This window comes from Apostichopus japonicus, chromosome 16 (assembly GCF_037975245.1).
Source record: "Apostichopus japonicus isolate 1M-3 chromosome 16, ASM3797524v1, whole genome shotgun sequence".
Classification (NCBI taxonomy): Eukaryota; Metazoa; Echinodermata; class Holothuroidea; order Aspidochirotida; family Stichopodidae; genus Apostichopus; species Apostichopus japonicus.
In genome coordinates this window covers 18,243,993-18,268,466 of record NC_092576.1, presented here as the reverse complement: position 1 = coordinate 18,268,466, position 24,474 = coordinate 18,243,993, and the positions used below count along the sequence as shown (strand labels likewise).

Genomic DNA, 24,474 nt, shown 5'->3' with positions numbered 1-24,474 from the left:
TCTATTGCTTTGTTGGGACAAAGGTCATTTGAGGTACAGAAATATGACATGTGCAGCATACAGTAAGCAAGTGATACTTTCCTCCAGTCACAGGTATGCTTAATTCAAGTCTCATAAAGTTCATAAGGTCATAAAATCATAAGTGACCACTAAGGATTACCTTTCCTTAAGTTTTTATTTTGCAAGATAAGCTTTTGTTATATACCATGTTCTATTGCTTATAAATTATTTTTAAACTAGGCAGTAGCTAGCAGTAGTCTTCATTTAAAACTACAAAGCTCAAATGTATTAATGATACGTTTAAGGAGAAGAGTACGTAGCCTTGGTGACTGCAACACACATGTATGCTGCCACTAAAGGTACTCTGTATATTAGCCCCAAATTATAGCATACTATGGTTGCTAGAAGATTTCAAAAATTTCGTTCCTCTAGGTCTTTAATTTCCAAATTTTTTTCAAACATTTTACATGAACACACTATATGACTGAATGTCCCAGTAAGGTAAATTTCCTACACGCTGTGGGTAATAAAAACAGTTTAGGAATTTTGACCAAAGGTGACCATATCTGAATATCTAGCATATTTTGGGCCAATACAGCTTACCTTTAATGATAATTCAAACAATTAGAAAGACAAATAGAGAAATTGAACAAATTAGTTGTCAGAATCAAGTACTGTAATAGGTAAGCTGCATTACTGTTCAATGTGTAAGTCTAACTGTAGATTAAGGAGTTTAGGGTGTATACTGAAATAGTGAAATGTTTGATTCAATGGAAAATTGGAATGAGCTAATTAGCCTTCCAGATCTGAAAGTGATATGGTCCTTTTTTGCAAACTTTAAGTGAAAAATGTGTTACATTGTTTAAAAGAAACTGTTTACGTGAAACTTTGAGCATTGTAGTGTTTCTTTGCTAATAAGTGCCTAAAGCAGTATGATGGTTCAAAGTCATTTTCAAACAGAAACCATTGTACTTCATTCCTTTAAAGTGTGATGTATAAGCATGAGAAAATTTTATTTTCAGGTCAAATCAGCAAGTTGAATTTTTTAACTTTATATGCTTGTCATATGCAGTGAATAAAACAACGCTCAGTGTGTGCATGGTACAGGTCAAAAGTCATAAGAGGTCAACAAGTCACACACTGAAACTTTTACCAATTCATTTTTACTTTAATGCTAAGTTGTCTTGAAGAAGTAGTAATTTCAAATACTGTAGCAAATAAAACAACAACTTTCAAATATACAAGGAAACAAAGAAACTTTGAAATCTGTTCTTCTTTATTTCTGGACCTGAGAAGGGGTCACACTACTTCTTTATGCGACACACACTGCGTGGTAGGTAGTAGGTTCGCAGAAACTATGTTATCTTTCCAGAAGTCAAGACTGACCTTTCTGTCAAAAAATTGTTGTATGCAGATCAAACCATTTCATTAAGCTATAGATCATCTAGTCACTCCAGTCCTTACACAACCAAGTTGGGATACTAATGAAGTAAGAAAGGCAACCTTCATGTGTTATACGCGAATGATTACAATGAAGAAGTCAGCTTGAAGTACACTTGTTACATCTGTATTGAACAGTTCTGTGACACACAAAGTACGATGACAAGACGGCATGCTGTATTGACCGTGCTAAAAACATGGTTTCCCATCCGATTAAATGAATACCTCACTGTGGTCCCTCATGCCTTTTTTCTTTTAACAAACAAGGTTTCTTGCCACTTGGATTGCAAACAATAAGTATGTGAACTAGAGGAGGGAAGAGAAAAGACAGCTTTGAGAAGAGACAGCTAAGACTGGTCCCTGTAATGAATGAACTTACGTTAATGGCACATAATTGCATGGTGAATTATATAGAAAGGGATATCAACAGTTTTTAGTTCTTGCAAACACACTACCTAGGCTATTACATAATCTGTAACAACTTTTTTCTACTTTATTGCAGAGAATTACTACACATGTTGTGCCCTCTGGTGTTTGTACCAAGCAAATGTTTAAATGTTGTGGAATTTTGGCTTCCTGCTTATTGGCTCAATTGAAACGCTATCAAGGAGGCTACTGGAAATCTTGGGTGGAAATTTAGATACGAAAACACCACCAAAGAAAACCTGTCAACCCTTCATGTTTCTTCAGGCAATTACTCGCTTGTTAGTGAAAATATAGTTTGCATGAGGTAGTGGAAATAGAAGTAGTTACTAACAGAGAAATGAATCATCTGCAATAAAATGCCCTGATAGAATAAAACACAGTGTTTGAGACTTCAAACTCTGAATCCTACTTTAATACCCGTGGAACATAATCATATATATTCTGACTGTCCTTAACCATTTGTTATAATGAGCCCTCTTGGAATGTTTGACCAAAGGGGAAAAAAATAAGGAATCAATGGAAGGAATGCTTCTGCCTAAGATCATTTGTAGTATCTGTACATAGTTTCTGATGTAAAGGAAATTACATTGCTACACCCTGACCTGATCACAGTCCACTGGTCATGATGTAGGGGGACTGGGGCCGAGAGGTTAGTCAGTTGACAATGTTGCTGTGACAGCTGCCGCCGTTCGTTTCAGTTTCGTGCCCAGGTTCCTTCTTGGGCCACTTTTCTTAAAAAGTATCAATGGCAGGAATGGATGAAGCCTATGCATACTGTATCCTATGCTAGGAATCCTACATAAACATAGTCATCCTCATCTCCCGGTGGCGGAAAGGTAGCACGAATCGCTGAAACAGCACAGGATGGTAGAACGATTCTCAGGTGACGACCAAGGAAACCCCATATCCATCTTGCAAACTGCCAGTAAGAGATGTGCCGAAACATTTTATGTTGAGGGCCCTCATACGGTTCATCGTACTGCTGCTTGTACTGAGACCAAGCAGTTTGGGGAACATGAACATCAAGACAAACGGATTGAAATCCTGGATGTTCTGTAATGCACCGGTAGGGTTGGGCTTGGTGATACAGTGTCCTTGCATCGTCTCGTTTTTCCAGGACCTGTGGAACCTCTGAACAACAGTCACATTCCCTCCCAGATGGCATGATCTGACAGTTTTAATAGGTGCACCTAGATAAGAATGATAAAAATAGTTGAAATCAGTATACTAGCCAATGACATTATAGTACTCTATTTCAATTTTTATATTTCAGATTTATTTGAAATCTTCACAAGATTCACCAGTGAGTGGGTTCAATTGATTATATTACCATGCATAGGGTAGGGCCTATCAGACTCAAGAAAAAACTATTGGGGACACAAATTGCTGTGTTTAGTACAAAAATATTGCTGACATTATGTTATGAACAGCATAAGCTGTCCTCATTCTCCTCGAAAATGAAATATGTGTGGCTATGCTATACATCCTATGCACTAGAAAGTAGGCCAGCCTAGACTGCAACCAATGTATAGCAAAACCCATTGGTGATATTTGCACATAATGTTACGAAAATAATACGATCATGATTATTGATATAAATTTGCTGACATTGCGTAGAAACATTACTTAGTTACCGTTCTGAATGTGACCCATCACTGTTTATCATCCTAGCCTTACAGTTACAATGCATAATATTTGTAAAGGGAACTTGAAAAGCTATAGGCTAGCGTATAAAGCCTAGCGGTAACGGTTTACAGTAAACCAGTTTCATGACAGAGAAACCAAATAGCCAGAGGAAACCCCCACGGTACGTTAGGGGTTTGGAAAAAAGGAAGATTTTTTGTTGTTTTGTTGTTGATTTTTTGTCATTTGACGACATTCCGACTTGATTTGGTGATATTTACAAACTTATGTATAATGTGTCATGTGAAGATGTGTGTAGGTTATATACTACAGTATAAAGATATTTTGCCAGTCGTCTGAATCGTTCACCTTTCTATGTCATCAGAGCGAACAAAAGCTTGACCTACATTGGAGCGCAACTTCGGCAGAAAGTAGGTCATCGTAAACATTGGTCTAAATTTGGCAAAAAATGCTTGTTTTATTGACGTGAAGTTGTTTTTTTTTTCAATGAATTAGTGTATTAGTTGGAGTAAGCAACTTTTATCGAGTGATATTGTGAATATATCAAGTGTCATTTTACTATATCTTTAAATGTTTATGCAGTAGCGAGATGCCCTGCAAAACACAAATATGTGTTTGCAACAGTGCAAACCTTGCATGTTCAGTATTCTGTGCATGCCAGGGTTGGCAGGTATGTTTCTATGAAAGAACAAAGTAGGATCAACAGGCAGACGACGATGACGAAATTGATTAGATGTCTTTCAACTGTAGACCCATGGGCTTCAAAAAATACACATAAGTACCCATCAGCAATTACCAAAAGACACATAAAGTGTCAGAACTGTAATATAATGACACTACTCTAAACTGAAATGCCTTCACGTTTATACTAAAAATCTACCCTGAACAGTGCTGTGATATAGTGAATACATCTTGGCTCCTCTGGCAGCTTTATATAGACTGTTTTCCAAATATGACCATTTGTGTGTCTTTCGTTGTTGTTAATCGTGTGATATGTTATGGTTATGTTTAGTTAGGACATCAAAGCGGTCGTTGTGGAAGCTATTAAAAAGTGGTTACTATGGCAACATAAAATCTTATTTATAGTTTTGATTGAGTTTAATGTGGCCAATTTTATAAACTTAAGAAATACAAAGAGTGTTACTCATACTTCAATGGATGTTTTTGTGTCAAATTTACCGCCTTTCACTGGCTTATTGGAAAGCGTATAGATAGTTACCAGTTACTTTTTATTCATTTCATTTCACCCAAGAACATATATTTTGGCCAAAATAGTTTTGCTTTATGGCAAACATATTTGAATTATGTGAAATTTGTTATTCTAGAACTTCGCGGCAGCCATCTTGGACGCCATTTTGAATATTTAAAAATGCTCAAAGGTGATTGGTCCACACCACCCCAAATCTCATTTTACACACACAAAAGAGTAATAATCAGCAGAGACAAAAAAATATATCAGATATTTTAGGGTTACCACCCTTGGCTGCCGGACTGAATGTCAGTAACATACAGAAGCGAATCCATGATTCATATGGAAAGAGTATTTGCATGGGGTCGTTGATGCTTATCTCTCTACAGTAACGTTAATGCATTTATAGACTCAATTATCAGGTCTTAGCTAAGATTGGTCCTATGGCTGTTGAAGATTGAGGTTGTGTCACAATCTTCAATTGAGGTTAGTACTGTAGAACAGAGCTGTGGTTATAACACTTACTTGATGTAGTCTCTGATAGTCAATGATACTGTTGTTACACAACAGTGTTGTACCAGGAACTTTCACACAGAGTTCTAGGGCTTTCTATTGAGCTTGGTCGCTGGAGCATGCAGTCACGTAAGATTGAGTGAGAGTGCATTTAATGCTGCTTGAGTTAAGGTTATTGAAAGTCATGTGAATGTCAATGTCACTACATCTCCCTTTTCCACAAGAAAACAAAACAAAAGATCGAACAAAACTTTGCCAAACGTTCCAAGTCAATCAGCGGTGCTTGATTCTGTCAATCGTGCTACACATATTTACAAATGTTAAAATACTTCTATAAGGATTCCGTGAGAGCTTTCCACATCAGCTAATTCGCACAGGTTCAAAAAAAAAATGCTAAATCAAAATTTATGCTTCACTAACGAATTGTCTTGGGAATTAAACAAAAACAATATTTTTTTGTTTTCTGTTTTTTGTTTTGTATTTTTGTCTGCCTTGCTGTCTATACTGTTGCTTGTCCTTTCTTCTTTTTCTTATAAAACAATCTTTTTCTCATTTCCTTGGTCTTTTCCTCACATAACGAAACGAAAAGGTAAAATCCTATGTACATGGATATGAAATGCGCCACTACATCACATAATCTCCAAGCCTCCTTGGCTTTCGAATGTTACGCTTTGGTCGCATGGCTGGAGGCTGACGAGGGCTGCTCTCTTGTTGAGGTGTGATGTTGGGAATAAATTGTGGTACATCTACACCAGTTGTAGTCAGTGTATCTGTGTCGGTATTATCTGCCTTGCTAGGGATGTCTTCACTATTTTCTGTGACTTGCTCTGCCTCGCTAAGGTCAGGTCTGATATGCTGCCGATTACGCCTCAGCAATCTCCCCTCTGGGCTCTGGAGAGCGTAGGATCGTTCACCTCCAGCTCTGGCAACAACTGTAGCAGGCTTCCACAATCTTGTGCCTGGATCCAAAATTCTGGACTTCTGCCCATTGGATAGTGTAGGCAGTTCTGATCTTCTGGCATGTTGGTCAAAATAGTACTTCAGTTCTGAACATTCTGTCTCTGCTGTAGCTGGTTGTATATATGGTCTGCAGCTACGTTGTTATTGGGTGACTTGCTGGGAAGTGTATTTCTCAGCTGGCGGCACATCAAGATTTCTGCAGGGCTGGGTAAGCTTTCAGATATAGGTGTGGTTCTCCAATGAAGCAAAGCTAGCTGGATGTCTGATGCCTTTTTCATGATACTTTTTATTGTTCTGATTTGTCTCTCTACAAACCCATTGCCTTGAGGTCTCCTAGGGGATGTTGTCACATGAGTAAAACCCCATGATTCTGCGAACATCATGAACTGGTAACTGGAATACTGGGGACCATTATCACTCACAACCTTACATGGAATTCCTTGTTCAGCAAAAATTTTCTTCAAGGCTGAAATGACAGTGTTGCTTGTGACCTGATCTAAAAGTTGTTGTAGGATTGGATACTTGCTATAGTAGTCTACCACGATCAGCCATTGCTTGCCTTTCTATTCGAACAGATCCGTGGCAACTGTGCTCCATGGTTTTGTAGGAATCTCGTGCGGTAGAAGTGGTTCCGCTGGTTGAGCTGGTTGCTGTTGTTGGCATGCTGGGCATGACTGGACCATTCTTTCAATATCTTTGTTAATGCTGTTCCAATAGACACACTCTCTGGCCAATAACTTGGTTTTCTGTTGCCCCAAATGGCTTGTGTGCAGCTTTTGCAAGATACCTGCTTGCATCTGCTTGGGTATGACAACTTGAAACCCTTTGAGAATTACTCCATCACAAACTGTGAGTTCATCTCTGTAGCTCCAAAATTGTCGTAAGTCAGGTTGTACCTCCTTGATTGAGTCTGGCCACCCTGTGATGATTACTTCCACCAGGGCACTTTATACAGTGTCTTGCTTTGTCTGTTGTTTCAGCTCATCTTGCTTCTTTGATGAAAACTGGATAAAATCAACCCTCAAGTCTAGGTCGATGGCCTGCTTGTTACAAATACTTGGCAGACGCGAGAGGCTGTCTGCCAAAAGGTTGTCTTGTCCCGGGCGGTGCTTGATACTGAAGTTGTAGCCTTGTAAACGTATTAGCATCCTCTGTAATCTGGGAGGTGCTGCAGTCAGTGGTTTGTCCATTATCATCAATAGTGGCTTGTGATCTGTTATTACTGTGAAGCTTCTGCTATACAAGTATGTGTGGAAGCGTTCTTCACCAAAGACGATTGCTAACAGCTCTCGTTCGATGCAGGAATAACGTTGTTCTGTAGATGATAAAGCCTTGCTTGCAAATGCGATTGGTTGTAGTTTTTCTTCCTGGTCATGTTGAAGAAGGGCTGCTCCTAGTCCTTGTAGACTTGCATCACATTGAACGTACACTGGCGATGATGTATCAAAGTACTGGAGAAGTGATGACTCAGAAATTTCTTGCTTGAGCTTCTCCAATGCTACTTGATGGTGTGGCTCCCAAATAAATTCTGCATCTTTGCGTAAAAGATCACGTAAAACAGCTGCCTTGGAGCTGAAATCATGTATCAAGTGTGACAAGTAGGTCATGAGACCTAGGAAATGCTGTAATTCCAACTTGTTCCGTGGCGTTTGCATTGTTCTGAGGTCAGCAACCTTCTTGGGATCTGGTTTCATGCCCTCTCTGGAGTACCGGTTTCCAAAGAAATCAACACTTGTCTGCTTGATAGCGCACTTGCTTGAATTGAGTGTGAGGCCTTGTTGTGCAGCTGTGTTCATGAAGTTCATAAGATTCTGATCATGTTCCTCTGATGTTCGACCAAAAATAACAATGTCATCTGCTATACAGACTGCACCTTCACAGCCTTCTAGAATCCGATCCATCTCCAACTGGAAAATGTCTTGACTAACAATTAGTCCAAAGGGTAGTCGACAGAAGGTATATCTTCCAAATGGTGTTTGAAAAGTGGTCAATTTCTGACTCTCTTCATCCAATTTCACTGACCAGTAGCCACATTTTCCATCTAGTTTCGAAAAAAACTTCATGTTGTGAAACTTAAGGTTCAATTCTTCTACTGTTTGCTGCCTATAATGTGGTCTTATGAGAGCCTTATTCAGCCTGCGTGGATCAAGACATATTCGAAGACTTCCATCTTTCTTGGTGACATATGTAATGGAACTCACCCACTCTGTAGGTTCGGTGATTTTTTTGATGACACCTTGTTCTTCCATCTTATCTAGTTCTGATTTGATATTTCCTTTCAGGGCAATTGGTGTTTACCTAGGAGCATCAACATGACTTCGAAAATTTGGGTCTACTACTAAATGATGTGTATTATGGAGTTCACCAATCCTGTCAAATTGCTGTGGAAATAGCAGCACTAACGTTTCGACGTCATTGATGGGTGATTGGTTGTTCACGATACAGTGTAGAGATACAAGACCCAGCTGGACAGATGTTTGAATTCCCAATATCACAGGGCCATCTGACTGTACAACATAAAATTGTGTATCGTTCCATGGGGTGTCGTTGTACTTGCATGGGATCACAACAGTACCATACTGCTTGATCTCAGTTCCATTGTATGCTGACAGCACTGTACCAGAGTCTGATAGGGACTGTGGAACACCATGTTCATTTAGTTGTTCCGGAAACATGTTTCTAAATGTCCGAAATGGAAGCGTGTTTGCTTGTGCTCCAGTATCTACGTTTGCCTTTAAGTTGTGGATGCCTGGTCTGTTACTCAACTTGATCTGTAGGCGGGCAATAGCTTCCTTGCGCTGGTCAGCATCAATAACATCAAAACTGAGCTGTGAAAAAAAATTTGCATCTTGATGAGATTCTGGTGATTTCTCAAGATTATGAACTTGTCTCCTATCGTTGTCACCGAGGTAACTGGACTGTGTTGTCTGGTTCCTGTCTTTCATTTGTTTGAACTTTGTGGTTAAACAGACCCTTGCATAATGTCCTAGTTTCTTACATAAGTGGCACACTACATTCGAAGCCGGACAATGTTGTTTCCCAAACTTGTGTTGGCCTCCACAATTTTTGCATGTTCCCTTTGTATTTTCTCTCATTGCAGCAATTCCAACTGTGCCTGTGTCATGACACAGAGCATTCAGTGCCTGCATGTGAGCTTGGGATGCCTCGTATGTTCTTCCAAGCTGCAGAGCTTCATTTAGTGTGTAATCTTTTTTTGTTGTTAGAAGTTCCTTTTGATAATCTTGAACAGGTGTGCTGGCTATAATTTGTTCAAGTAAGCGTTCTTCCAGCTCTTTGTTGGTGAACTCACATTTTGCAGCAATTTGACGGCATCTATTAACAAAATCATCCAGTTTTTCATCTGGGCGCTGCATGGTCTTTGATAGTTTAAGGCGGCATACTCTGAAGTTTTCTTGTGGTTCTAATTGCTCTTCAAATTTGTTCAAAATTGTGTCGACGTCACCCTGTTCTGTGCTGCTAAGTTTCCAACAATTGTATCGCCGCAGGCCTTCTTCACCTACAGATAGCAAAATAGTTGGCACTTGATCCTCTTTGGGAGTATGTTTCACTTTGAAATACAAAAGAGTCCTTTGAAGGAACATTCGGAATGCTTCTGCAAGGTTTGGCGCGTGCCAGTCCATAACGGGGATCATTTTGTCAGTCATGTTTAAATTATTTTTGAAAAAAGGTAAAGATCCAAAACAAACCCCAAAGTCCTGATAGACTAGTAAAACAGACTCTTTGCTCACACTCGCTGACAGAAGTGCACACTGGTTCCACTTGGTTAGAATTTCACAATTGATGCAGAAAAAATATATATATACACTCCATTAAATGTAAAATTGACCTGGTACTGGAAATCCTATTGGCTTTGAAGAATTTTTTTTTAACCGTTGCCACCATGTTGAAGATTGAGGTCGTGTCACAATCTTCAATTGAGGTTAGTACTGTAGAACAGAGCTGTGGTTATAACACTTTTTTGATGTAGTCTCTGATAGTCAATGATACTGTTGTTACACAACAGTGTTGTACCAGGAACTTTCACACAGAGTTCCAGAGCTTTCTATTGAGCTTGGTCGCTGGAGCATGCAGTAACTTAAGATTGAGTGAGAGTGCATTCAAGGCTGCTTGAGTTAAGGTTATTGAAAGTCATGTGAATGTCAATGTCACTACACCATTTGGAAGATATACCTTCTGTCGACTACCCTTTGGACTAATTGTTAGTCAAGACATTTTCCAGTTGGAGATGGATCGGATTCTAGAAGGCTGTGAAGGGGCAGTCTGTATAGCAGATGACATTGTTATTTTTGGTCGAACATCAGAGGAACATGATCAGAATCTTATGAACTTCATGAACACAGCTGCACAACAAGGCCTCACACTCAATTCAAGCAAGTGCGCTATCAAGCAGACAAGTGTTGATTTCTTTGGAAAACGATACTCCAGAGAGGGCATGAAACCAGATCCCAAGAAGGTTGCTGACCTCAGAACAATGCAAACGCCACGGAACAAGTTGGAATTACAGCATTTCCTAGGTCTCATGACCTACTTGTCACACTTCATACATGATTACAGCTCCAAGGCAGCTGTTTTACGTGATCTTTTACGCAAAGATGCAGAATTTATTTGGAAGCCACACCATCAAGTAGCACTGGAGAAGCTCAAGCAAGAAATTTCTGAGTCATCACTTCTCCAGTACTTTGATACATCATCGCCAGTGTACGTTCAATGTGATGCAAGTCTACAAGGACTAGGAGCAGCCCTTCTTCAACATGACCAGGAGGAAAAACTACAACCAATCGCATTTGCAAGCAAGGCTTTGTCATCTACAGAACAACGTTATTCCTGCATCGAACGAGAGCTGTTAGCAATCGTCTTTGGTGTAGAACGCTTCCGCACATACTTGTATGGCAAAAGCTTCACAGTAATAACAGATCACAAGCCACTATTGATGATAATGGACAAACCACTGACTGCAGCACCTCCCAGATTGCAGAGGATGCTAATACGTTTACAAGGCTACAACTTCAGTATCAAGCACCGCCCGGGACAAGACAACCTTTTGGCAGACATCCTCTCGCGTCTGCCAAGTATTTGTAACAAGCAGGCCATCGACCTAGACTTGAGGGTTGATTTTATCCAGTTTTCATCAAAGAAGCAAGATGAGCTGAAACAACAGACAAAGCAAGACACTGTATTAAGTGCCCTGGTGGAAGTAATCATCACAGGGTGGCCAGACTCAATCAAGGAGGTACAACCTGACTTACGACAATTTTGGAGCTACAGAGATGAACTCACAGTTTGTAATGGAGTAATTCTCAAAGGGTTTCAAGTTGTCATACCCAAGCAGATGCAAGCAGGTATCTTGCAAAAGCTGCACACAAGCCATTTGGGGCAACAGAAAACCAAGTTATTGGCCAGAGAGTGTGTCTATTGGAACAGCATTAACAAAGATATTGAAAGAATGGTCCAGTCATGCCCAGCATGCCAACAACAGCAACCAGCTCAACCAGCGGAACCACTTCTACCGCACGAGATTCCTACAAAACCATGGAGCACAGTTGCCACGGATCTGTTCGAATAGAAAGGCAAGCAATGGCTGATCGTGGTAGACTACTATAGCAAGTATCCAATCCTACAACAACTTTCAGATCAGGTCACAAGCAACACTGTCATTTCAGCCTTGAAGAAAATTTTTGCTGAACAAGGAATTCCATGTAAGGTTGTGAGTGATAATGGTCCCCAGTATTCCAGTTACCAGTTCATGATGTTCTACATGGCAACGACTAAAACGTTAGGTAATGTTAAAAGATTGGGATGTAGGGGCTTGGGGAGATTAGGGGTGAACACACGCACACTTTTCTGAATGGTAACCATGATCGCAAGTAAGTGACAATTCTGCCGTGTGTACTTAGTCATATCCAATCATTCTAATTTCAAGGATTTGGATCCCGTACTTTTAAATGGGTGCTATAAAATCAGTTACGATTAAGTTTTGTAAAATGTTCTCATGATTAATTATAATAATTGTTTCTTATTCCACTTATATTGGTCAATGTTCTGGTATTTTCTTTTTCACCATTAGTCTACGCGATACGGCACCTAAGGTAAAACTCTCAAAATTTTCCATTTCACTGTTTATTAAAAAAGAATAAAAATCGAATAGAATATGCAGATTTGATACTCATGATTAAACTATATGTTTCCTAACGTATCATGTTGCTAATAAACACTGTATAAAGCTTTGGAAAGATCTAATATAAAAGTCTGAAACTCGGCTCAAAAAGTATGTTTTAAGTCAGTGAAGGACAATTACTTGGCATAGTGTCTACAATATGTTTTTCATGTAATAAAATTCATCTTGTTAGAAGCAACTTCGAGAAGGAGCGGGATGGGGGTATATTTCTCTGTGTATATACCGCCTGCGTGGTGATGGGAATAATATATGTTACGTATGGCTGCGAAATGTGCTCAATCCGCATGGTAAAGTTAATGCTGTGGAGAATATGTACTACATCACACAAAGGATAATACACTGTTGTATGCCCATTGTCTATCACATGAGTTGAAAACATTATGCCACAAGTAGCTTATATTCACACCATCACCTAAATACACCTGTTTAATCATTTTTGTAACTATATAGTTCCACGGGCAAAACTGATAGGACTTTGAAACCTTAACGGGCTGCCGACATTTTACCCACAGGTCACATCTTAACCACCTTTGCTCTAACTTAAAAAGCAAAAATACATATATATTTTACTCCATTTCTCTCGGATCCTTTAGATTAAATATTTTGCTTTAATAGTTTTTATTTGATTCTCTCTTATTCTGCAGATGACAACATGAATGATAAGACCCCACATTTAAACAAGCTTTGATTAAGGACAATATCTTGAACTGTCATGTGATGACTTCATTCCGTTAGTCATGTCTAACGTTAAGAAAAACATTGAACGAACTGCCGATGGTCTGATTCTTACGAGGATAGACGCAAACCGATGGCATAAGAACCTATTAAACTATAAGAAAACATATCTAAAGATCGTATTGTGGAGTTGAAATTTCATTTAACTTTATTGAAATATTTAAAAGTTACATATGTCTTTAAATGTGGTTCGTTTATTAAGACAGTAAGTTAAGAAAGCCTACATTAATACAATTTGAAAATACAATAGGTCGTGTGTGAAAATCCAACTGAAGAAAGTAAAGTAGTTATGACAGTAATGTGCATGAGTGCACTGAAAAGGTTCTTATCAGGCTCGTGCGACGTATATTACAAGGTAGATGTTACAAGATGTAATATACTGTGTTTTCGCACGAGAACTCGAACGAGGGATCTGATACTCCTCTGGAGATCCAGTTCCTAGTGCGAAAGGTATCGTACTCAGGATCTGACCTCGAGACCTTAATCCTGTTTCCGTAGTATAGATCAGAGAAGGAGCCCGATGTTCAATTACAAAGTTGAACGCTCGATGACTTACGGTCCCCCGAGATCATGATGACATATGACGTGCTTGTACCTGATAAAAGGGTCCACACAAGCCTTACATGTGGAACCATCGACGTGATTTTACTGTATTTCTTCATAAACTCCTTTTCTTATAACCAGCAGAGGATCCAATGGGATCATAATATGAGTGGAGTAAAAATTGGCTGAAATAGTTAAAGATTATCAAAGAATTGCGATTATATTTTAGCTCTATTACAGTATTCTATAAGAAACACGTGTATATATATATATATATATATATATATATATATATATATATATATATATATATATATATATATATATATATATATATATATATATATATATATATATATATAGCTTTTCTTTCTGTGTATATTTATATTTGATGAACACAAACTAAGTAAAACTTAAATGAAAAAGAAATAAAAATGAAGTATGTTGTAGGTTAAAGACTCTAACGACATATACTTTATCATGTAAATTTTCGTAATAAGAAAGAAATGTTTCACCCAAATGTTAATAGATACATTGCTTGTGTACCAGTGCATAATTCGTTTCAGGCTCAAGTTACCTGATATGCATGGGGATATTCCATTGTGAACCATTGTGAAGCATCCTTGTGTAAATCAAAGTTTTACGGGGAAAATAAGACTATTTGTTGGATAAGAGATTTGCTTGACTAACAAATTATAACTTTTTAACTGCATTTTAAAATCGGAGTAGAACATTGGTCTTGTCGTAAATCGGATGGTTTCACGAACTGTTTCAATTCGTAACTTTCAACAAAAATGCGATACTTCTTTTAATTAACTGATAATTCCACTAACATGCTAACTCAAAACAATAAAGATGATTATGCTAGAGGCATCCCTATTTCAGTCAATGTAGTACGACATATTATTTTTTTTCAGCCATAAAAGTACTTTCATGGAGACGTCTGCAGCTTATACAATAGCTGTTAGATGACTAACCAAATTAGGGACGAAAGAAAAGTTAAGATACTTAACAAAAAAGTGTTTAATGGGATTGCCTGTAGCTTATAAAATAACAGTGGGACGACTAACCAACTATACCAAAGGAAAGTTAACATACTTAGTTAACATAACGTGTTTAATGGAATCCCCTGTAGCTTTAAATAACAATAAGATGTCTAACCAATAGTCAGAATAAAGGATTTATCTAGTTTATGAAAAGCTTTTACAACTTTCACTTGTTTCAGACTTATTGCTGTATTGAGTGGCTCTGTTTAGTTTTATTTAGATTATAATGTACCTTAATTATACTTAAAACGTTAATCATGATCTCGTTACTGATAAAAACTTCTTCGGATTTGTCTTTTATCTTCATTCGTGTATCCTGTAGTGTCCATGTTATTCAAAATGATTTTTCTTGGTGACACAAAGTTTCATCTTTATCATCTCGCCGATCTTTTAGCATGTTGAAGCAAAATTAATTGGTGTAATAAAAGGACGTACCGCCCCTTTTTTTGGACCGTTAATGTGATTGAAGTTGCTTAATGTTGTAATATTTTGCAACTTTTGTGGAAATTAATATTCGGGATTTTTTCCCCTTTTTGACGACGAATATAAGAAATTTTCGCCTTTGAAACTGTTGACGACCCTAAAATAAGTCGTGGTCCCTTCTTTGCATACTAGTATTGTAGCTTACATTAATGATACTATATCTACTATATTGTTTGATGTGTGCCCATTTATCTTAGAACTATCCTGGTGGTCTCCATCCTCTTCATGCTATCGGCCTGTTTGACAAACAAGAGGAAGAACTATAAGTCACAAAACATTATTACTCCTTCCTTAAGAATGAAATAACAACTTTATTGCAGCCGTTTGATATTCCTATCGATAAATATAAAAAACAAATTTCGGCAAACTCATTAAACCGAAAGAGGATTACAATCAATCGGAGACAAACACTTAAATCCTTCCTTTTATCGTTAAGTAGCGGGGGACCCACTTTAAACTTCTCGTCATTTGTTCATAAATGTTTTCAGTCGGAATGAGTTTCAAATTAGTTGTATGCACGTTGTTCATTCATAAATATTTCTAATATGCTTTAAACACAACGTTCTAGGTCAATATGCCCTTGAATTGGATTGCAGCTGAAAAGTTAAACATGTATTATCAGCTCATAATATCGTTAAAAAGTCATTTAGTGTTTTACCTATTTAACGATAACGTGTTACGGCTGACGATTAAATACATTGTATTTAGGAATATTTGGAAAATAAATAAATAAATAAATATATTACCATGTATTAGAATAGCTTTATTTATGTTGAAGATATTTGTAATCATATCGTACAGGACAATATCATTCACCTTCCATTACATATCATTTACATTACTTTTTAACCCGATGTCCGAACTAAAACTTGTATTTCTTCAAAGAACGAAAGGTTAAGATAATAGACTGGATACTACAGTTAAACGGCTAAACGAAGCTTCAAATCATTTCTCTCATTATATGTGAGCAAAATGTGGTACGATGTCAAAATGGTATCAAATGATCTAATTCTTTTATGGCACAACCAAAAAGAAAGGTAGAAAAGGAAAATGCACAATGGTATAGCTATCAAGTGATCTTCTTAAAACTAATTTCACTATATATATATATATATATATATATATATATATATATATATATATATATATATATATATATATATACACCTTATTTATATTACATCATTACCCTTGGTGATCTCTGTTACACATACTTCGGACCATGAGCACCATAGCTTGACGCCGATGATGAAGATGTCTAGTAATATATAAAGTACAATATATTATTATTATTTTCCATGATTGCGTATAATTCAGATTTTTTTCCAAATGTTCTCACTGATCGTTGCATAACAATGGATGGTCCAGAGACAATACTTTTACTTGATAAATTAGTAATACGCGATAACTTTTTAGTAAACTACAGAAATTATAGAATTATCGTTGCCACAAAGACTATGTGTTGAATGTCAAACAGTTAACTCGTGCATACAACTGTGCATTCAGCCCTATGGACTACATCGGGAGAACTAGTTCCACGAAACTTAGTGTTTAGTTTTACAGCAAAGGATACACTGATTCTAATCAGCCTATGTTTCAATGATTTTGCCAAATTACAGATTAAGCGACCGCTATTTACCCGAATGAAATCGCCATACCAAATACCACATATTATCTTGGACGAAGGGGCTGCACTTACTATTTGGGTTTTTGAAGAAATAGGCAAGAAAGAACTGACTACAACCAACGCTGAGAACTAAGAAAAAGCATAATCAACCTGTTTCTCTAACCCTTTGCAATGTATATACTTTTCCAACGCTCTCACTACCGCAGTGGATGTAAGTGATACTCATATATATATATACTTTTATACTACATTTACATTACATCATTACCCTTGATGACCTCTGTGACGCATACTTCGGACCATGAGTACCATAGCTTGACGCCGATGATGAAGATGTCTAGTAATATATAAAGTACAATATATTATTATTATTTTCCATGATTGCGTATAATTCAGATTTTTTTCCAAATGTTCTCACTGATCGTTGCATAACAATGGATGGTCCAGAGACAATACTTTTACTTGATAAAATTAGTAATTCGCGATAACTTTTTAGTAAACTACAGAAATTATAGAATTATCGTTGCCACAAAGACTATGTGTTGAATGGCAAACAATTAACTCGTGCATACAACTGTCATTCAGCCCTATGTACTACAAAGGAGAACTAGTTCCACGAACCTTAATGGTTAGTTTTACAGCAAAGGACACACTGATTCTAATCAGCCTATGTTTCAATCATTTTGCCAAATTACAGATTTAGCGACCGCTATTTACCCGAATGAAATCGCCATACTAACAACCGCATATTATCTTGACGAAGGGGTTGCACATATTATTTGGATTTTTGAAGAAATAGGCAAGAAAGAACTGACTACAACCAACGCTGAGAACTAAGAAAAAGCATAATCAACCTGTTTCTCTAACCCTTTGCAATGTATGTACTTTTCCAACGCTCTCACTACCGCAGTGGATGTAAGTGGTACTCATATATATATACTTTTATACTACATTTACATTACATCATTACCCTTGATGACCTCTGTGACGCATACTTCGGACCATGATCACCATAGCTTGACGCCGATGATGAAGATGTCTAGTAATATATAAAGTACAATATATTATTATTATTTTCCATGATTGCGTATAATTCAGATTTTCTTGCAAATGTTCTCACTGATCGTTGCATAACACACAAAATAGAGGTAAAATAAACTCTTAATTATTACACATTGATAAATACTTTCATCAAATATGATTCGATAAGTTTAAACTATTAGAAGAATATAGGCAAAGGTAACATTACATACCATCACCTCGAGTAACGAAGAGTTTTTCTGGCTAAAATTAAGCATTTCAAGTGAAACTGAGATGGGAGCAAGTGACTTTTACTAAGGAATATATTTTTTCACCTTAAGTAATCCACATTGTCTGCATTCAGTGCAATCCTGGTCTAGAGAAAATACTTTTACTTGATAAAATTAGTAATACGCGTTCACTTTTTAGTAAACTACAGAAATTATAGAATTATCGTTGCCACAAAGACTTTGTGTTGAATGGCAAACAATTAACTCGTGCATACAACTGTCATTCAACCCTTTGTACTACAAAGGAGAACTAGTTCCACGAATCTTAGTGTTTAGTTTTACAGCAAAGGACACACTGATTCTAATCAGCCTATGTTTCAATAATTTTGCCAAATTACAGATTTAGCGACCGCTATTTACCCGAATGAAATCGCCATACCAAATACCACATATTATCTTGGACGAAGGGGCTGCACTTATTATTTGGATTTTTGAAGAAATAGGCAAGAAAGAACTGACTACAACCAACGCTGAGAACTAAGAAAAAGCATAATCAACCTGATTCTCTAACCCTTTGCAATGTATGTACTTTTCCAACGCTCTCACTACCGCAGTGGATGTAAGTGGTACTCATATATATATATATATATATATATATAATATATATATATATATATATATATATATATATATATATATATATATATATATATATATATATATATATATATATATATATATATACTTTTATACTACATTTACATTACATTATTACCCTTGGTGACCTCTGTGACACATACGTCGGACCATAAGTACCATAGCTTGATGCCGACGATGAAGATGTCTAGTAATATATAAAGTACAATATATTATTATTATTTTCCATGATTGCGTATAATTCAGATTTTCTTGCAAATGTTCTCACTGATCGTTGCATAACAATACAAAATAGGGGTAAAATAAACTCTTAATTATTACACATTGATAAATACTTTTATCAAATATGATTCGATAAGTTTAAACTATTAGAAGAATATAGGCAAAGGTAACATTACATACCATCACCTCGAGTAACGAAGAGTTTTTCTGGCTAAAATTAAGCATTTCAAGCGACACTGTGATTGGAACAAGTGACTTTTACTAAGGAATGTATTTTTTCACCTAAAGTAATCCACAATGTCTGCATTCAGTGCAAACCTGGTCCAGAGACAATACTATTACTTGATAAATTTAGTAATACGCGTTCACTTTTAGTAAACTACAGAAATTATAGAATTATCGTTGCCACGAAGACTGTGCATTAAAAGTCAAACAATTAACTCGTGCATACAACTGTGAATTCAACCAGATGAACTACATAGGGAGAACTAGTTCCACGAAACTTAGTGTTTAGTTTTACAACAAAGGATACACTGATTCTAATCAGCCTATGTTTCTATAATTTTGTCAAATTAGAAATATAGCGACCGCTATTAACTCGAATGAAATAGTCATACCAAAAACCACACCAGAACACACCAGAAAAATTCCACTACACGACCGGTTTCTTCGTCCTTTTGGGACTCATCAGGCGAAGGTAGGAATCGAACCCCGGATCTTCGTGTCACGAACCTAAGCCCGTACCACTCGACCACAGTGATTTTACTGGTGTGTTAAGGCGTATAAATTCTTATTCAATTCTTGTGTATATATATATATATATATATATATATATATATATATATATATATATATATATATATATATACTTCATTTACATTTAATTTACATAGTTTACTTAGTTTGTGTTCATCAAATATAAATATACACAGAAAGAAAAGCTATATATATATATATATATATATATATATATATATATATATATATATATATATATATATATATATATATATGTATATATATATATATATATATATATATATGTATATATATATATATATATATATATATATATATATATATATATATATATATATATATATATATATATATACTTATATACTTCATTTACATTACATCATTACCCTTGGGGACCTCTGTGACGCATACTTCGGACCATAAGTGCCATAGCTTGCGCCAGATGATGAAGATGTCTAGTAATGTATAAAGTACAAAATTTCATTATGATCCGTATTGATTGCGTATGATTCAGATTTTCTATTAAATGTTCTCACTGATCTTTGAATAACGATACAAAAAAGAGGTAAAATACACTCCTTTATTATTAAACATTGATAAATACTTTCATCAAATATGATTCGATAAGTTTATACTATTAGAAGGACATAGGGAATGATAACATAACATACTATCACCTCGAGTAACGAAGAGTATTTCTGACTAAAATTAAGCATTTCTAGCGATACTGAGAGTGGACCTAGTTTCTTAAACTATGGAATATTTTCTTCACATTACGTATAACACATTGTCTGCCTTCGGACAATCCTTGCCCACAGACCATACTTTCGCTTGATAACACTAGTAATACGCTTTCACATTATAATAACGCAATATGTAGGTCCCATACTTGATGTACGAGTACAGTATCAGCAACACAAGTAGACATGGAATCCTATTCGGTATGAGTACAACAACAGTTATACTAAGAGTACACGGCTGTAAGGGTTAGTACGAGTATCTATTCTTCCACTATAATAAACTGTTATAGATTACGACATACAATTACGTGTACAAACCCACCAATTCGAGTACTAGTATAAGTCTATATGTTACATTGTAAGTACGAGTACAGACTCCCGAGGGTAAATCTGGTTGGCACATAATTAGCATTCTATAGTAAAATCTTATATTAAATATTTTATTTGATCAGGAAATGGATATTTTTCTCCAGTAAAAAACAAAACAAATTCGAGTGACTTTTCTCTTATCATCAATTGGCAACAATTTGTTATTAAATCAAACCTTTCATCTGCATCGATGTCACTTACGTTATTTACAGTTGCATTAAGAAATTATGTATCTTGCTTTGCTAATTATCTAATATCATTCATCCTCGTAGAATTGTGAGACATCATGAGTAGGAATCCATAACATGAGATATAAAAATAATACATTCGACATGGTATTATATATAATACACTTACGCGCGAAGTCGAATTCCGTTGCATAAAAACCTGCGACCGTGTATCATCAAGTATTGGTATGTTTCTGTTAGAAATTCAAGCTAGTGTGATAAGTTACCATATATATATATATATATATATATATATATATATATATATATATATATATATATATATATATATATATATATATATATATATATATATATATATATATATATACTAAATGAAAAGCAGTGTTTCTGCACCGAGCAGGGATATCCTCATTAAAAGGATGACAATTATAAAATATAAACAAAATATAAAAATATGCCCTTGTATTGGAATTTAGCAGGATATCGTTAAAAAGTCATTTAGTATTATTGATGTGTTTCGGCTGACGATTAAATACATTATATTCATGAATATTTGGAAAGAGTAAATAAATTACCATGTATTGGTATGGCTTTATTTATGTTCAAGACATTTGTAATCATATCGTACAGGACAATATCATTCACCTTCCATTATATATCATGACTGTATACATGACTTTATAACCCGATGTCCGAACTTAAAGTTTTATTTCTTCAACGAACGAAATGCTTAGATACAAGACTGGGTACTACTAACGGCTAAATGTAGCTTCAGGTCGTTTCTTTCATGTTATGTGAGCAAAATATACTACAATGTTATAATGGTATTAACTTACGGCTGATAGACGACAGGGTGTTGAAATGCTGAAATTGCCAAAAAAAAAAAAAAAAAGGTTGTTAAGGTTAAGGCACAATTGTCAGAAGATCACGTGATCTTGTTAAAACTAATTTCACTATGTTAAATGTGAAATAAAGTAATTTAAATTAAATATTCTTTAATTATTTTGGCCAACACTAATTTAGTAATCACGGTAGCAGCGGATGCAGAAAATTACCGTCTTTGGTTGGCTCATAACTCTGCGGATCCCAAACCTGTTTTTTCGAGGTGGGGAGGGAGGGAGGGTGGGGAGAAAGGCTGCTTTTGAAATGGAGCTAACCGCGAAACTGAAAACATAACGCTAATCTATACTATATGTGGTGCTGAGAGTTTTAGTACCGTCAACATGTAAGCCACATGTGTAACATATTGTTTCTATGTACTGCTCACGATAGAATTGATATAATTTCCGTTTGGTAGTTATGACAAAAGAAGACGAAATGTGTTAGAACATGTGTCAGAAGTTTAACATCAACTGTTCTAAGCAACTTCACTCGTGTTTTCTCAAACATGTGCTCGTGCGCCGAGACTGCACAAATATAACCTGGAGTCAATGCAACAGATGTCTGTTCGGAAGCTAATTCCCTTGGAGCATTCGCATGCTTTCGAGCTCTTCTCACAGTCGTAAAACTAGCTTTGATTCAGAGATCAAGAACAATTATACAGAATACGAACATGAGGATTTAGTCAACATCGAGCTCTAATATTATGGAAGTCTCATATGCGGCATCTGATGTCTCTACACCAACGAAAAAACACGGAGGAGGAAAAACACGAGTTGTCCTACGCCCATTGATTTGACAATATATAATGACAAAATCAATGGGGCTTTTTCTTATCCATCATCGTATCTATCAAGTATACCTCAAAAAAAGTCAAAATCCTGTAAAAACTGCAACATTTGATGGTCAATTTGCTGCAAACAAGGTATCAAATACAACCTGGCTATTCAAAACTTGGATCGTTTTGTTTAGAACGTAATGGGTATCATTTGATTTGGGTAAGTACTGATGATATTTCAAATAGATGAGTTACTAAACATGTTCGACAATTTGATCTTCATATCTATAATTTCGTATGCTAGCATCAGTTACACTATTTGCGTTCTCGCTGACAGTTTAACCATGCACATGTCTCTTCTTTTACCAACTTGCTACACGCGTTTTCTTATCTATGTTCCCTTACTTTGACCGGCAATCTGTGTAGGATACATCATCACCAAAATTATGCATTATTGCTCTAGTTATATTCTGAGTGCCCGCGAAATACCCAAACCTTCATCTTTCTATCTGTCTCTGTTCATATTAAAAGCGTACAACATGCGGACACTGTATTACATACTAGTGTTCATTCAAAAAATATGTTCTTGTTCTTGCATATATGTTCTTGCATACAAACTCATTACGTGCTTATGCATCAATAAATATTTACCTGGTATATAATTTCCTGCAAAAGCTCCTCCGCCGAGAAATGGATGTCCTCCAAGAAAGATCTGCAAGGAAAAGTAGCGACGAATGTTATTTTCAAACGACCGAGGTTACCTCTTTCACAAATGCAATCCGTGCAGATCTGTTTTGTCCTTGCACTTCAACTAACCTTATACAAGAAGGTTTTTCTTCTTAATTACAGTTTGCAACAGGCGTTTGAAACACCAAAACTCATGCAATTATACCCCCCACCCCCTCCCGCCGAAAAATCGTTTTGATAGATTTGAGCGACCAAAACAGTTTACATTTATTTTCGATAAAATGCGATCTTCAGCAATATATCTGAACAGGGGAGCTCTATATGTAGCCCCTATTTTAGCTACTAAATTATATTGCTTCTAAGCTTGATTCTGCGGTTAGGTTAACCGTTTGTTTTAATTGAGTTTTTAATTGAGTCACATAAAATAACGCAATTAATTTGCCCTAGTGTACACTACTTAGTTTCAAATGTTGCTTAAGACATAAATTATACACGACTACCTGGTTTAAAAATTAATGAACAGAGTGGTGACACATTGTGTACCAATATATGTAGCTAGCATGTAACTAGATCTTGCAATATTTTAAAAGTAAAATTCATCCATCGTAAACCTCTAAAGATGATGTCGATTATAATATTGGTTTTGTGTGTAAATAATGAGATGTGTGAAATTTAATCGCTGAAACTTGATCATTTTCCAAACATTAAAATATTTGGAAAGTATGGAAATATTGCAATGTTTTGAAAATAAATGGTCTATGCAAACGTCCGTATCGTTTCGTATTGAACACTCAAAAGGGATGGACTCCCCTAAGGCCTCACCCACAGGCTCGCAATCTATAAATTCTACAAAAAGAGTCCTTCCCTTGTACAGGAATCCGCAAACAAACTTAAAGGCAAATAAAACTGTAACATTGGCCAAGAAGAGCCACCATACGAATCCTTGCAAACTATTCTGATTTGTTCCAATTCATGAATGACTAAAACCTATGGAACACCGTAGTTTCAACAAGAATTGAATAAACTATAGTAAACAATAGAACTATAGAATTCTCGTCGTGACGAAGACTACGTGCTGAATGTCAAACAATTTACTCTTGCACACAACTGTGCGTTCAGCCCTAGGTACTACAGAAAAGA

General features: G+C 36.2%; 2 protein-coding genes across 5 annotated transcripts in view; one reads left to right on the top strand and one right to left on the bottom strand.

Annotated features, from left to right (window-relative positions):
- Positions 1 to 24,474, top strand: part of LOC139982710 (uncharacterized) — a 239,831-nt gene that overhangs the window by 133,310 nt on the left and 82,047 nt on the right. Inside the window, exon 17 of one of the 3 annotated variants that reach the window (XR_011798299.1) lies at positions 13,125 to 13,445. The exons of 1 other annotated variant lie outside the window; for it this stretch is intronic. Coding sequence is in view for 1 of the 2 variants with exons in the window: in XM_071995777.1 (XP_071851878.1) it covers positions 12,258 to 12,278 (21 nt within the window). In the remaining variant the exon portion in view is untranslated. Of the gene's footprint in view, positions 1 to 12,257; positions 12,285 to 13,124; positions 13,446 to 24,474 lie in introns of those variants that run through there. One more of the 3 variants, XM_071995777.1, reaches the window with a different exon arrangement.
- The window catches only part of LOC139982716 (serine/threonine-protein kinase Nek1-like), a 29,151-nt gene continuing 18,679 nt past the window's right edge, over positions 14,003 to 24,474 (bottom strand). The window contains exons 4-12 of one of the 2 annotated variants that reach the window (XM_071995792.1): positions 23,299 to 23,359; positions 21,827 to 21,854; positions 21,157 to 21,220; positions 20,077 to 20,145; positions 18,828 to 18,896; positions 17,773 to 17,841; positions 17,071 to 17,139; positions 16,365 to 16,433; positions 14,003 to 15,411 (exon numbers count right to left, since the gene is read on the bottom strand). In XM_071995792.1, the coding sequence (XP_071851893.1) occupies positions 15,399 to 15,411; positions 16,365 to 16,433; positions 17,071 to 17,139; positions 17,773 to 17,841; positions 18,828 to 18,896; positions 20,077 to 20,145; positions 21,157 to 21,220; positions 21,827 to 21,854; positions 23,299 to 23,359 (511 nt within the window). In that variant the 3' untranslated portion in view covers positions 14,003 to 15,398. Of the gene's footprint in view, positions 15,412 to 16,364; positions 16,434 to 17,070; positions 17,140 to 17,772; positions 17,842 to 18,827; positions 18,897 to 20,076; positions 20,146 to 21,156; positions 21,221 to 21,826; positions 21,855 to 23,298; positions 23,360 to 24,474 lie in introns of those variants that run through there. The other variant, XM_071995791.1, reaches the window with a different exon arrangement.